The sequence below is a fragment of the Panthera pardus genome, unplaced genomic scaffold, assembly GCF_024362965.1.
Source record: "Panthera pardus isolate Hobbes unplaced genomic scaffold, ASM2436296v1 HiC_scaffold_25, whole genome shotgun sequence".
In the NCBI taxonomy this organism is placed as follows: domain Eukaryota; kingdom Metazoa; phylum Chordata; class Mammalia; order Carnivora; family Felidae; genus Panthera; species Panthera pardus.
In genome coordinates, this window is record NW_026526821.1 from 66,392,358 (window position 1) to 66,408,355 (window position 15,998).

At 37.9% G+C, this 15,998-nt stretch overlaps 1 protein-coding gene across 2 annotated transcripts in view; it reads left to right on the forward strand.

Annotated features, from left to right (window-relative positions):
• Positions 1–15,998, forward strand: part of MSH2 (mutS homolog 2) — an 81,164-nt gene that overhangs the window by 47,282 nt on the left and 17,884 nt on the right. For both annotated transcript variants that reach the window (XM_019415390.2, XM_053890670.1), the window contains one exon: positions 194–303. In XM_019415390.2, coding sequence (XP_019270935.2) covers positions 194–303 — 110 coding nt within the window. The remainder of the gene's footprint in view (positions 1–193; positions 304–15,998) is intronic.

Genomic DNA, 15,998 nt, shown 5'->3' on the forward strand with positions numbered 1-15,998 from the left:
GTTAGCCATCTGACTTCAGCTCGGGTCATGATTTCGTGGTTCGTGGGTTCTAGCCCTGTGTTGGGCTCTGCTGACAGCTTAGCCTAGAGCCTGCTTTGCCTTCTGTGTCTCCCTCTCTCTTTTTCTCAAAAATAAATAAACATTAAAAAAATTTTTAGATAAGAACGTTTTATTATTTTTTGCTTTCTTTTAGGAAAACACCAGAGATTACTCTTGGCAGTTTTTGTGACTCCTTTTATTGATCTTCGTTCTGATTTCTCCAAGTTTCAGGAAATGATAGAAACAACATTAGATATGGATCAGGTATGTAATGTACTCTTTTTTTTTTTAATGTTTGTTTCTTTTTGAGGGAGAGAGAGACAGATTGTGAGCGGGTGAGGGGCAGAGAGAGAGAGAGAGGGAGACACAGAATCCAAAGCAAGCTCCAGGCTCTGAGCTGTCAGCACAGAGCCTGATGCAGGGCTCGAAACTCACAAGCTGTGAGATCATGACCTGAGCCGAAAGTCAGATGCCTACTGACTGAGCCACCCAGGTGCCCTTGTAAGGCACCTTTGAGACAGTGGATGTAAGATTAAGTGATGAGGAAAGTTTGTTTTTGTTTTTATTTTTTTTTAAGAATTGTTTTAGTGGATGAAGAAAGATTAACAGAGGCAATGAATATTGGGCACAACTGGCTTTGTTAGAGGAAATCTCACAAATAAAAGATTTCACATATGCAATCTAAATTTTGCTTTAATTTCAAGAGAGAAGGGAGATAGTCTCTGGAAAAGAGAAGAGGATAAATGTAGATGTGGAACATAAGAGAAGGCAACTTCTCTTTTGTTTATTTTCCATGTAGGAAAGTCTTTGGGAGAAGAGGTTAGATTATACGTGTGTCTCCTAAGTAGCTGTTGATATAACTAAAAAGTTAACTGTAGTTTAAGTACTGTTTAGTTCCAAATTTCTAATTGGTTGAGGTATAAGTGACCTGTACCTCGGGTCTTTAACAATGTTAAATAGTAATTTATATATATAAATATAAAATAGGAATAGTTTTTGAAGTAGTTGAAGATACCTTTTATGAAAATGAATTTGAAAGCAAAATTTATGAAATGGTAATTTTTACTGTTAAAAGTTTGTTTATAGAACAAATTTATTATGGGGCCACTGAATGTAGTGTTTTCCAATTTTGTGACATTAAAAATAATATTTAAAATATTTTCTACACTAAATTTCCTGTCAAAAATGATCATGCAGGGAATATGTGCTCTGATATTATTCATATTAAGGTAACAGTTCGGTTTGCAAATTGTTAGATTCTTTGCATTCTTAATAACTAGATTTGAGTTGTTTGTCCCATGTGATGTCGATTTATTTTGTTTTTATTGAATTCTTAACTGAGGTTTAAAGAAGTTAAACCTCATTTACTCTGTGTTCTTTGGATTTTAGAAGTACATGAATATGTATATATAGGTGTAAATGCTTCACTTTTCTGGGACTGTTTTGTCAGTGATGGGCCTAAACAGCCAAAAGACTTGCATTGTTCACCCCTCATTTGGGAAAACTTGCATTTTAGCTATTGTTACCTCTGTATGTTGCTATGAGTGGAATGATTTAAGGTGTGCAACTTTCAGATCAATGGGAGGCAGAAATACTGCTGAGAAACATCTAATCCCGAAATACCACTGCCTCCCAAGCGGAAGATGTGGCCTTCCCGGTGATTGGGTGGGGTTGGATATTTGTAAATGATGTTTAAATGAAAGCTTGTAGAGGCATAGTTCTTGGAGGTTAACAAAAACTCTTACTAGCTTAGGGATGTGGGGAGGCAGGAATCTAGAGCCCCTCATTGTCACCACAGCTTAGCTCTGATGAATTGCTGCCATTGATTTTGCCCTTTGTGGCCAGCTTTATTCTTCTAAAAGTTGCCATGCTTTAATATTGTGGGTCTCAAGCTTAAGCATGTATCAGAACCACTTGGTGGGTTTGTTGAAACAGGTTGCTGAGCTTCATCCCCAGAATCAGATTCTTTTGGTCTGAGGTGGGGTGAAAAATTCACATTTCTCATTTTTCTTTTTCTTTCTCTTTTTCTTTTTTTCCTTTCTTTTTCGTTTTCTTTTTAAATACAAGTTAGTTAACATAAAGTGTAGTAATGGTTTCAGGAGTAGAATTTAGTGATTTGTCACTTACATATATCACCCAGTGCTCATCCCAACAGGTGCCCTCCTTAATGCCTATCATTCATTTAGCTCATCCCTCCCCCCGCCCCCCAACATCCCTCCAGCCACCCTCAGTTTGTTCTCTGTATTTAATAGTCTCTTATGGTTGGCCTCCTTCTCTGCTTTTATTTTGTTTTTCTTGTTTCCTACTGTTGTGTTCATCTGTTTTGTTTCTTAAATTCCACATATGAGTGAAATCCTATGATATTTGTCTTTCTCTGACTGACTTACTTTGCTTAGCATAATACACTCCAGTTCCATCCACATTGTTGCAAATGGAAGATTTTCATTCTTTAAAAAAAATATTTTTAATGTTTATTTTTGAGAGAAAGAGAGAGTGAGAAGGGGAGGGGCAGAGAGAGAGAGGGAGACACAATCTGAAGTAGGCTCTAGGCTTTGAGCTGTCAGCAACAGGGCCTGATGCAGGGCTCGAACTCACGAACCGTGAGATCATGACCTGAGCTGAAGTTGGATGCTTAACCAAGTGAGATACCAGGTGCCCCAAGATTTCATTTTTTTTTTATGGCTGAGTAATACTCTAGTGTATATACATATCACATCTTCTTTTTTTTTAATTTTTTTTTTTCAACGTTTTTTATTTATTTTTGGGACAGAGAGAGACAGAACATGAACGGGGGAGGGGCAGAGAGAGAGGGAGACACAGAATCGGAAACAGGCTCCAGGCTCTGAGCCATCAGCCCAGAGCCTGACACGGGGCTCGAACTCACGGACCGCGAGATCGTGACCTGGCTGAAGTCGGACGCTTAACCGACTGCGCCACCCAGGCGCCCCACATATCACATCTTCTTTAACCATCATCAGTCAATGGACATTGGGGCTCTTTCCATAATTTGGTTATTGTTAATAGTGCTATTATAAAATTGGGATGCATGTGCCCCTTTGAATCAGCATTTTTGTGTCCTTTGAGTAAATGTCTAGTAGTGCAATTGCTGGGTCGTAGGTAGGGCAGCTCTATTTTTTTTTGGAGGAACCTATACAGTTCTTCAGAGTAGCTACATCAGTTTGCATTTCTGAAAATTTGCATTTCTAACATGTACCCAAATGATGCTGCCTGTCTGGGGATCACACTTTGAGAACTACTTGCTAATAAAATAAATTACTCCTAACAAATTAGGAGTGTGATCTCATCTCAAAGTGAGATAAGTGTGCGATTTCCGTTCACCAATTTGCATCCTACTTCAAAGGCTGCGCTCTTGGGCAATCACTGGGCATTATCTGGCCAAAAGTTGGTGTATATAAATTGAGAATGTTCGAGTTTCTTAAAATTTGTAGCCCCTCTGTCAAAGTACAGATCTTCTATTGAAAACCCTGTGCAGCTATCTTTTTATCTGAGTCATCACACTGACAGCCTGTCCAGTAGATGTGGAGGCCTGCCTTTTAGGACCTGTCTTCCTCTCCTGCTCTTGGACAGTTTTAAAAGCTGTCTCCGGCAATGAGCTGTTTGTTTTCCTTATACTCAAGATGTGAGCCACTACTATGATAATTACAAGAAGCAGCAGGATGATAAAATGTTGGATACTTTTGGGGCACCTGGGTGGCTCATTCAGTTGAGCATCTGACTTTAGCTCAGGCCATGATCTTGCTGTCTGTGAGTTTGAGCCCCACGTCAGGCTCTGTGCTGACAGCTCAGAGCCTGGAGCCTGCTTTGGATTCTGTGTCTCCCTCTCTCTCTGTCCCTCTGCTGATTGTGCTCTGTCTCTCTGTCTCTCAAAAATGAATAAATGTTATTTAAAAAAATTTTTTTAAATGTTGGATACTTTTGGTTCATATTTTGCCTTTTGATTTATTCCCTCTCTCCCTCCCTCTCCTCTTTCTTGCTCTCCTTCCCTCCCTTCATACAATATTCTGACTGCATCGGTCCAGCCCTTGAGATACATAGCTGCTTGACAGCAAATAAGCCAAAACATTCCCTCACAAATGATGATGTACCAAAATACCAAGATGTAAATCTTTAAAGTATTTTCTTTATTTGAAGCTTTTCTACTTAATAAAGATAACACATCTGTTAGACAAGTGGAACGGGGCGCGCCTGGGTGGCTCAGTCGGTTAAGTGTCCAAGTCTTGATTTCGGCCCAGGTCATGATCTCAGAGTTGTGAGATCAAGCCCTGATTAGGGCTCTGCACTAGGCATGAAGACTGCATAGGATTCTGTCCCATTCACTCCATCTCCTTCTCTTTCTCTCTCTCAAAAAAACCCCAAAAAATCAAAAGCAAGTGAAACAAAACTATACGAAGAAGTATAGAGGCAAAAGTGACCATTCTTCCCTCTTCAGATGAACAGTGTTAACAGCCTAATGTGCTTCTTCCAGCTCCATCTTCCTTATTGAGGGTTAAGATTTACTTTTATCTGAAACACTTGATACATAGCTGTTAATTTAGACTTTACTGTGATTGTATAAAATAGTTTTTTAGGAGATTTTTTTTTTTTTTTTTTTTTTTTTTTTTTTTAGAGAGAGAGAGGGAAAGAGAGAATCTTAAGCAGACTCCACTCCCAACGTGGAGCCTGATCTCAACTCGGGGCTCAGTCCCACGACCCTGGGATCATGACTTAAGCCAAATTAAGAGTTGGACCCTTAACCGGTTGGGCCACCCAGGAGCCACTTTTTAGTGTCAATTTTTGAATGGTGCTATGGGATTAGAGTGTTGTAAGATTTTGTGTCTGGGAAGAGGAGATTTTAGGAAGGCAAGCAGTGTAATTATATTGATAAAGGCTGGGAAAGGAGAGGTCCTTTGTCCTAATTTTATTGCTGTCACTTAAGATTATGACAAAACTTGATTTCTTAATCTGAAAGTAGTTAACTTTATGGGGGAGAAAAAACTTTTTTTTTCTGCTTTCTTCGGTTCATTGTTTGGAAGTCTGCTAGTTAAACTGATAAACAGATTATTAGCAAGAGAACAGATTTTTGGGTTCACAGAAAAATGTGACTCAAGGAGGCTATTAGAATTTGGGGCTTATGTATTATCTTAGTAGGGGAATGGGAGAGGGAGAAAGGGTACTTCCAGGAAAACAAATGACTTTTACAAGTGATTAATGAGCCCTTGAGAGAATAGATTGAGGATATGATAATTTTTACTTCCTTGGTTATGAAACTCCCTGGGAGGGGATTTAACAACAAATTAGTTCTTTTGGGAGCCTCTGTTTTTAGGGAGATAAGAGAGTGCAGAAACAAAGTCTATTCTCAGATGCTTTCATCTTGGAATAATTTTTATGCCACTATAACATATTCTGAACCCCCCTTCACTGTTAAGTACTGTGTCAATAAGTGAGCTGTGGATTTCCTCCCTGCCCCCAGTAGATTATCTGAGGTTAAACTTAGTATTAGTTAGGACTCTTTATTTTTCACATAACTAAAACTCACTACACCCTGGCTCATGAAATTAAAAGTCTAGAGATAGGGTAGGCTTTAATTTAGAGTTGCTTATCCACCAGCTCAATAATACCATGCAAATGACCTAATTTCTTGATCTCATCTATCTTTTGTGATTTTAATACCAACCTAACACAAGTTCCTCTTTTGGCCCTGCATTGAGTATCTACCAGTAGTAATTCACGTAACATTCCTAGGAAGAGTCCTGCAGTTTGTTTTGATGGGACCATTTAAGCAGTGCTTTTGGCCAGAGATCCTAAAATGTGATGATGGGCCTAAGATAGCTAGGGGTGGGTTATCCCTCTGTTGCAGGTAAACAAAATGAAAGCTCTACTGGGAAGGGGAAGGAGGGAATGAATGACTGTTGTGTAGACAACCAGCCTTGTCTGCTAAGATAGGGTCCTGTAACTGAAGACTTTCATGTTTTATGGTGTGATGCTGTCTTTTAAATAAATACAATTCCTACTTAAAACCTTCTCTGGATTCTCTAGGGAATTGACCTGATACAATATCTTCTTTATTCTCAGTTACAAACCTTTAAACTTACCTCGGGGTTATAAAGTGAATTCAACCCTTCACTGTCATTGTAGATATTTGTAGTGAATTTAGGCATTTAAATTACGTGACTCAGAACTACTTTGAGCAAACCTCAGAGGATAGCAATCATTTCATGTATGATTCCTGAAAGCTTTCTCATGTTTTCCAGCTGTGCACTTAGGAGCTCATGTGATGAAGGGAACAGTCATTTATATGAGTAGTTGCATTATTTCTTTTTTTCTAGGCTTAGCTTTGTATGTAATATTTAAGGTATTTTTGTGTCTACTTTCCATACATCTTATGGAAAGATTTTCTATTTCTGAAGTACATATAAATGTATCTCTACCACCCCCAGGACAAGGTTCAAAATGGCAATGATTTTTCACAAAAAAGTAAACAATTTCAGTTAGATTGGATGATTCAATGAGATGTATTAAATTTTAAAATTCATTTTATACTATATTTGGGTATTTCATCTTTGAATATTAGTTTTCTTTTTTTTTTCTTTTTTTAAAATATAATTTATTGTCAAGTTAGCTAACTTATAGAGTATACAGTGTGCTCTTGGCTTTCAGAATAGATTCCCGTGATTCATCACTTACATACAACACCCAGCGCTCATCCCAACACATGCCCTCCTCAGTGCCCATCACCCATTTTCCCCTTTCCGCCACCTTCCCCCACCTCCAGTCAACCCTCAGTTTCTTCTCTGGGGAAGAAACTCTATGTAAGAGTGTCTTATGGTTTGCCTCCCTCTCTGTTTGTAACTATTGTTTTTCCTTCCCTTCCCCCATGGTCTTCTGTTAAGTTTCTCAAATTCCACATATCAATGAATGAAAACATGATATTTGTCTTCTCTGACTGACTTATTTCACTTAGCATAATACCCTCCAGTTCCATCCATGTTGTTGCAAATGGCAAGATTTCATTCTTTTTCATTGTTGAGTCGTATTCCATTGTTTACATATACCACATCTTCTTTATCCATCAGTTGATGGACATTTGGGCTCTTTCCATAATTGACAGCACTGCTATCAACATTGGGGTACATGTGCCCCTGTGAATTAGCACTCCTGTATCCTTTGGATAAATTCTTAGTACTGTTATTGCTGGGTCATAGGGTAATTCTATTTTTAATTTTTTGAGGAACCTCCACACTGTTTTCCAGAGTGGCTATACCAGTTTGCATTGCTACTGACAGTGCAAGAGGGTTCCCCTTTTTCCACATCCTTACGAACCTCTGTAGTTTCCTGAGTTGTTAATTTTAGCCACTGTGACCAGTGTGAGGTAGTATCTCAGTGTGGTTTTGATTTATATTTCCCTGATGATGAGTGATGTTGAGAGTCTTTTCATGTGGCTGTTGGCCATCTGGATGTCTTCTTTTGAAAAGTGTCTATTCATGTCCTCTGCCCATTTCTTCCTTATTTTTTTTTTTTTTTTTTTTTACATGTTGAGTTTGGTGTTCTTTCTAGATTTTAGATACTGACCCTTTATCTGATATGTCATTTGCAAATATCTTCTCCCATTCCATTGGTTGCCTTATAATTTTGCTGATTGTTTTCCTTTGCAGTGCAGAAGCTTCTTATCTTGATGAGGTCCCAATAGTTCATTTTTGCTTTTATTTTCCTTGCTTTCCGGCATTTGCTGTGGCCAAGGTCAAAGAGTTGCTGCCTGTTTTCTCCCCTAGGATTTTATTGTTCCCTGTCTCACATTTAGGTCTGTCATCCATTTCGAGTTTATTTTTGTATATGGTGTAAGAAAGTGGTCAGTTTCATTCTTTTGCATGTTGCTGTCCAGTTCTCCCAGCACCATTTGCTAAAGAGAGTGTCTTTTTTCCACTGAATACTCTTTCCTGTTTTGTCAGAGATTAGTTGGCCATATATTTGTATGTGGGCCCAATTCTGCATTCTGGTCCATTGGTCTATGTGTCTTTTTTTGTGCCAGTACCATGGTGTCTTGATGATTATAGCTTTGTAGTATGGGCTAAAGCCCAGGATTGTGATGCTTCCAGCTTTGGTTTTCTTTTTCAACATTACTTTGGCTATTCGGGTCTTTTGTGGTTCCATACAAATTTAGGTTTGTTTGTTCTAGCTCTAAGAATGCTGGTACTACTTTGATTAGGATTGCATTGAATGTGTAGATTGCTTTGGGTAGTATCGACATTTTAACAATATTTGTTCTTCCAATCCATGAGCATGGAATGTTTTTCCATTTCTTTGTGTCCTTTTCAATTTCTTTCATAAGTTTTCTATAGTTTTCAGCATACAGATCTTTAACTTCCTTGGTTAGGTTTATTCCTAGGTATTTTATGGTTTTTGGTGCAATTGTAAATGGTATTGATTCCTTGATTATCTTTTTCTTTTTTAAATGATTATTTATTTTGAGAGAGACAGAGACACAGCATGAGTCAGGGAGGGGCAAAGAGAGGGAGACACAGAATCCCAAGCGGCCTCCAGGCTCTGAGCTGTCAGACAGAGCCAGACATAGGGCTTGAACTCACAAACTGCGAGATCATGACCTGAGCAGAAGTCAAACACTTAACCGACTGAGCCACCCAGGCGCCCCTCTTGATACCTTTTTATGTTGCTTCATTATTGGTGTATACAAATGCAACCAGTTCTTGTACATTGATTTTATATTCTGCGGCTTTGCTGAATTCATGGATCAGTTCTGGCAGTTTTTTGGTGGAGTCTTTTGGGTTTTCTATGTAGAGTATCATGTCATCTGCAAAAAGTGAAAGTTTTGATTTCTTCTTTGCCACTTTGGATACCTTTTGTTTCATTTTGTTTGATTGCTGAGGTTAAGACTTCCAAAACTATGTTAAACAACAGTGGTGTGAGTTGAATATTAGTTTTCACATACACTTACTATTGGTATATCTTCTATTATTGGAAAAGTAGTAATATTAGATAACTTTTTTAAAGTGTATTTATTTATTTTAAGAGGATAGAGAGAATCTCAAGCAGGCTCTGTGCTGCCAGCACAGAGCCCGACATGTGGCTTGAACTCATGAACTGTGAGATCATGACCTGAGCTGAAATCAAGAGTCAGATGCTTAACTGACTGAGCCACCCTGGCACCCCTAGATAAATTTTTATTGACAATACTGGGACAGAAAAAATTGAAATAGTTTTTAAAAAGCCACAGTTCCATGATCATACTACAACTAAATGATTATTGTATATGTAAGCTGTAAAGATACTAATAGTATATAAGTGATGCAATATTTTTGTTTTTGGAAATAAATATACATGTAATATATATATAAAGGAAGTATTCATGGGGCGCCTGGGTGGCTCAGTTGGTTGAGCATCCAACTTCGGCTCAGGTCATCTCACGGTCCATGAGTTTGAGCCCCGCGTTGGGCTCTGTGCTGGCAGCTCAGAGCCTGGAGCCTGCTTCTGATTCTCTCGCTGCACCTCCCCTGCTTGCTCTTGCTCTCTCTCAAAAATAAATAAAACAGTAAACAAAATTTTTTTAAAGGGAAGTATTCATATTCTCCTACCTAGAATTAATTCTAAATACGTGTTGACATTTTTGCTTATAGTTATCCTTGTTTTCTGTTTTCTGTTTTTATATTTTGATTAAACTATAGTTGACACACTATGTTAATATTAATTTCAAGCATACAACTCAGTGGGTAATGCTATGCTTACCATACAGTGCTGTTACAACACCATTAACTGTATTTCCTAAGCTGCACTTTTTGTCATCCCTGTGAGTTATTTGTGCCATAACTGGAAGCCTGTACCTCCTACTCCCCTCTACTCATTTTGCCCATCCCGGACACCCCTCCTTTCTGGCAGTTATCAGTTCTTTGTAGTTATGGGTCTGTTTCTGCTTTTTGTTTGTTGGTGGACTTTTAAGTTGTTTTTAACTCTTGGCTATTATGATTAGGACTTTCATGAGCAGTCATGTAAAGTATTTGAGTACCTGTTTCAGTTCTTTTAGGTATATATTTAGGAATAGAAATGCTGGGTTATATGATAATTTTATGTTTAACTTTTTGGGAATCACTAAATTGTTTTCTAAAGTGTCTGCACCATTTAACATTCCCATCAGCAATATAGGAGGAATCCAGTTTCTTCACGTTGCTGCTAATAATTATTATTTTCTGTTTTTTGGGGTGTTGTCTTAATAGTGGGTGTGAAGTGATATTGTTTTTGTTTTTTAAGGTTTATTTATTTTTGAGAGAGAGAGAGAGACAGAGACAGAGACAGAGTGGGAGTAGGGGAGGGGCAGAGAGAGAAGAAGACACAGAATCCAAAGCAGGGCCTAGGCTCCGAACTGTGTCAGCATAGAGCCTGACGTGGGCCACAAACCCACGAACCAAGAGATCATGACCCAAGGTGAAGCCGGACACTCAACCAACTGAGCCACCCAGGTGCTGCCATTATGGTTTTGATTTTCATTTCCCTGGTGGCTAATGATGTCGGGCATCTTTTCATATGTTTGGTGCCCATTTATTTGTAATCTTTAGGAAAATGTCTGATCAGATCCTTTGCTCAATTTGAAATTGGGTTGTCTTTTTGTGTTTGAGTTGTAAGAGTTCTGTATATATTCTGGACACTAGACCCTTTTTCTAGGAAATAAATACTTCTTTCTGGGTTTTCTACTTGCCACAAGTTGTTTGTAGTGATTTGCTTATTTTTTTAAAATACTGCTGCATTTGCAGATACATTCCGTTTATTAAAAAATATATACTTTTTAATATTTATTTATTTTTGAGAGAGAGAGAGAGAGAGAGAGACAGAGCTCGAGAGGGGAAGGGCCAGAGAGAGAGGGAGACACAGAATCCCAAGTAGGCTCCAGGCTCTGAGCTGTCAGCACAGAGCCAGACGCAGGGGTTGAACTCACAAACTGCGAGATCATGACCTGAGCTGAAGACAGATGCTTAACCGACTGAGCCACCCAGGCACCCCATTCCCTGTTTATTTTTAATATAATTTGTGCCTCCCCCAACATTTCCTCCCTTCCATAGTTTGTTTTTTAAGAGAATCATCTTATGACTTTTAATTTTTATTTTGTATCAATTTTTTTAAAGTAGGCTTCACTCCCTGTGTGTAGCCCAATGACCCTAAGATCAAGACCTGCTCAGATATAAAGAATCTGTCTCTTAACTGACTCAGCCACTCAAGCACCCAACTTGTGATTTTTTTTAAATCCTCTTTTGTGTCATTGCTTTTTTGTTTCATTAATTTCAGTTCTTAGGTATTTTTTCTATCTACTTTTTTTACTTTAATTTAGTGTTCACTGTTTTTCCAGCCTTTTTCAGTAAGCATTTAAGATTACACTTTTTTTTCTATATATTTAGCTGAATGTATCCCATAAATTTTAAAGGTAAAATATCTTACTCAGTTTTAAGAATTTTATTCCCGTTATCATTTATTTAGAAATATATGTTTTTTAATTTGTAAGCTTTTAGTACATATCAGTTTCATAAAAGTTCTCAGTGTACTTGAGGATCACTTGTGCTAATTTTGGTTGCAGAGTTTTCTATATGTCTGTTAGGTTAGATAGGGCTTTAGTTGTTTTGTTCACATTGTCTGTATGCTTGCTAATTTTTGATCTGCTGAGTTACTAAGAGAAGTGTGGATTTCTTATAGTTCAGTCGATTTTTGCTTCATATGTTTTTAAGACACAAAGCTATAGTTTCTTTGTGGTGAACTGAACCTTCATCATTCTTTAGAGACAGTATCCTTAGTAATGCTTTTTGCCTTAGATATAGTTTGTCTGATAGTAAGAGGGCTATGCCAGAGTCCTCCTTTTTAGTTTTTTTACATGGTATATATTTTTCTGTCCTTTGTGAGTCTTTATGGTTAGAAAGCTTATAGCTGGATTTTATTTATTTTAAATTTATTTTCATCTTAAAAAATTTTTTAATGTTTATTTTTGAGAGAGGGAGAGACAGAGCACAAGTGGGGGAGGGGCAGAGAGAGGAGGGGAGACAGAATCCGAAGTGGGCTCCAGGCTCCGAGCTGTCAGCACAGAGCCTGATGTGAGGCTTGAACTCACAAACTGCAAGATTATGACCTGAGCTGAAGTCAGATACTCAACTGACTGAGCCACCCAGGCACACATTTCATGATCTTTTTTAAGTGGCAATCTGGATTTATTTCTACATTATTTGTGATTCCTATTCTTCCTGGTTCTCCTTATCGCTCTTTCTTTCTTGTATATTGATTGGGCTTTTTAAATTCCATTTTGCCTTTCCTTGTAGCCCCTCCCCCATCCTATCACACATGCACTGGTTTGGAATTTATTCACAAATTTTTACAAAATGTGTATACATAACTCAAAGTCTGTCAGTATCTTCTCACTTAACCCCCCAAATACTAGGACCTTAGGATATCTGAGATCAGAATATATTTTTCTTCATTATTGGCTGGTATTTTAGTTCTGTCTTTTCTTTTCCCCCCTTAAATTTCCATTCTATACAGTCAGTGTTAAATTTAGATTTGCCCATATGCTTACCAGTTTCTTAGCTATTGATTCCTTCTTCCTGAATATTCTTTAGGAGTTCTTTTATTGGCAGTCTGTTAGTCAGGTTTTGTTTGTTTGAAAATGTGTATTTCACCCATGTTCTTGAGGGATATTTTTTGTGGGTATACATTCCAGGTTGAAGATTAACAGTTATTTTTCCTTAATATCTATGAGATTGTATTGTGCTGTCCTTTGGCTTGCATTATTATTGTTTAGAAGTCTTGGTTCCAGATACTGATTCCTTTAACTGCTCTGTGTCCAAAAGTGGATTTCTTTTTCTTTTTCCTGTTTGGATTTACTGTGTTTTCTTAATCAGAGAATTCATGTCTTTTATCAATTTTGGAAAATTATCAATCATTACCTCTTTGAATGTTGTGCTCCTTCATTCTCTTCTCCTAAAACTGTGTTTGGACATATGTTACACTTTCACATTTTTTTTTTTGCCATGTGTCTGTGCTGCTCTCTTTGTGATTACTTCAGATGTTCCAATTCACTGTCTCTTCAGCTCTGATATGATGTTTAACCAGTCCATAGGGTTTTTGTTTTCAGTGATTACATTTTTTATTTATAAAAGTTATTTGGTTCATTTCTAACTCTGCTTAGACCTTTTTTTTTTAAATAATATTTTGTTCTTTGCTCATGTGTTCCATTCTCTATTATATTACTTTAAACACTTTAATATACTTAAAAACATTTTTTTAATGTTTATTTATTTTTTAGAGTGAGAGAGAGAGCGCACAAGTTGGGGAAGGGGAGAGAGGGAGACACAGAATCTGAAGCAAGCTCCAAGCTTTGAGCTGTTCACACAGAGCCCGATGTGGGGCTCGAATCCATGAACCTGCGAGATCATGACCTGAGCCGAAGTCAGTCGCTTAACTGACTGAGCCACCCAAGTGCCCCAACATTTTAATATACTTAACATTCCATGTCTAAAATTTCTTGGTTTAAATCTGCTCCTTGTTTCTGCACAGGTTTTTTTTTGTTTGTTTTGTTTTGTTTTTTCTGTTTTTACTCTCACTGTTGGTGGCTTCTTTCCTTGTCCATTGTTTATTTTAAATGTATATTTATTTATTTAGAGAGAGTGGGGGAGGGGCAGAGAAAGAGAGGAAAGAGAAAGAATATCAAGCAGGCTCAGTGCTGTCAGCATAGAGCCCAGCGTGGGGCTCGATCCCCTGAACCTCGAGATCATGACCTGAGCTGAAATCAAGAGTCAGACTCTTAGGCCCCTGTTATGTATATTTAGATTACGAATTCTCATCTATTTGGGTTCTGTCTGTGCAGATTATACACCACCCCCCATATAAAATTTGCCCTTTTGCTTTTGCCATATGTCCCACATTGTAATTAAGCCAGGAACACTTTTCTTTTTTAAGTGTATTTATTAATTTTGAGAGAGAGTGCAAGCAGGGGAGGGACGGAGAGAGAGGGAGAGAATCCCAAGCAGGCTCCATGTTGTAAGTGCAGACCCTGACACTGGGCTCAAACTTCTGAACCATGAGATCATGACCTGAACCAAAATCAAGAGTCGGATGCTTAACAGATGCTTAACTGACTGAGCCACCCAGGTGCCCCTGGTACAGGTAATTTGATTCAAAGGTATCTCTTCTCTTCTCTGGTATATTGTTTATTCATATTTAAATGATAGTATGAGGATCTTTCTTTCTTTGTTCTTTGATCTTTTTTCTGAATTTCATCTTCCCATTTTGGAGTTCCAAGCCTGGGTTTCTTTTCCTCCATCTTTTTTGTGTAGTCTGATGTAATGAGTGTGTGGGTTTTCCTGGTGATAGGTGGGTGATGTTGTTGGAAAGACAACTAGAGACTAAAGGTCATATGTCTTGGTTCTGGGTTAGAATACTGAGTTTGGTGGTATATTTTAATATCCCAGATTGTTTGGGAGGGGTGATGTCTTGCTGAAGGGTACCCTGTTTGGAGTGTGGGCCTAGAGTGTTTTAGTGCATTAGGACCCAGTCATTCACTTTCCCTGTTTCACTCCAGTCTCCTCAGCAGTGCTTTCACAACAGTATTTCCCCTTCCCGAGGAAGGAAAATGGAAGGATACCCATTCAACTTTCTTCTCTCCAGATTTGGGATTACTAGTGATGATTCTCAGGGTTAATTTACCAATGAATGGGCTTCTGGAAGGTGGGTGAGGAAAGGAATATGATTTGGCTCTGCATCACTTCTTTTTAAGTTCATTGGAAGAGGCAAATTCTTTAGCTATGTCAATCCACCCTTGTTGCATTATTTTCCCTGAAATTATCCTAACTCTTAGTTCTTGTTTCTGCATCATCTTCACTGTCTGTTTGAATAAACTGTATAATATTACTGAGGTACCATTGTGCAAATATTGTGATGTTTTATCATTTCTGGGTTCTGCTGTAACGGATAAATCTGCAGAGATCTTATTCATCCCTGTGTGGCTTTGCATCTGTTGCATTATTCCTTAGGTTGAATTCCTGGGAGTAGAATTGCTGTGTCAAAGGGTGTAACAAATATCTCTGAAACTTGTCGAATATTGCTTTTTTTCTAAAGGTTATAACAGCTTAGGTTCTCACCAGAAATGAATGAGTACACTAATTTCACTGTAGCCTCATTAGTATTTGATGGTAATATTTTTCTTAAAAAAAAAAATAACTGTAGAATAAGATCTTAAGGTTGCTTAAATATTCATATCTTTTACTGTTGAGCTTTAGCATTTTCCTGTGGGTTAGTTTACTACTTATTTTACTACTTTCTCATTTGTGAATTGTATGTTTTCATATTTGCCCATTGAATGACCTTGATATTTTTCTCATACATGCAAAACCAAGTTCCTTTATAAAAGAAAGTATTTAACCTTTCTATTTTTACATTTTTTTACAAATATAATTAAATCTCTTAGCAGTTTCAACTGAGAAATTTATGTGAATTTATGTGATAAACTGAGAAATTAAGGTAACTTTTTTGGTTAGCTTTTTGTAATTTTAATTCCTTTTTCTTGTGTTTGCCTTTGGTATGTGAGGAAGGTGTGTTCTCATTAAGTAGAAAGTAATTGGAAAGAAATTATATTAACCCCATGTACTAACGTGTTTTGTTTTTTTAGAGAGAGAAAGAATGTGGGGAAGAGGGTCAGTGGGAGAGAGAGGGACAGAGAGAGAATCTTAAGTAGGCTCCACACTTTGTGCTGAGCCTGACAACCCACGGTTCTGATGCCAGGACCCTGGGATCATGACCTGAGTCAAAATCAAGAGTTGGATGCTCAACTAACTGAGCCACCCAGGCACCCCGCCAACCCCCCACCCAATTTGTTTGCTAAGTTAAAATAAATCTCCTTGGGACACCTGGGTGACTCAGTTGGTTAAGCAGCCGACCCTTGATTTTGTCTCAGGTCATGATCTCATGGTTCATGAGTTCCA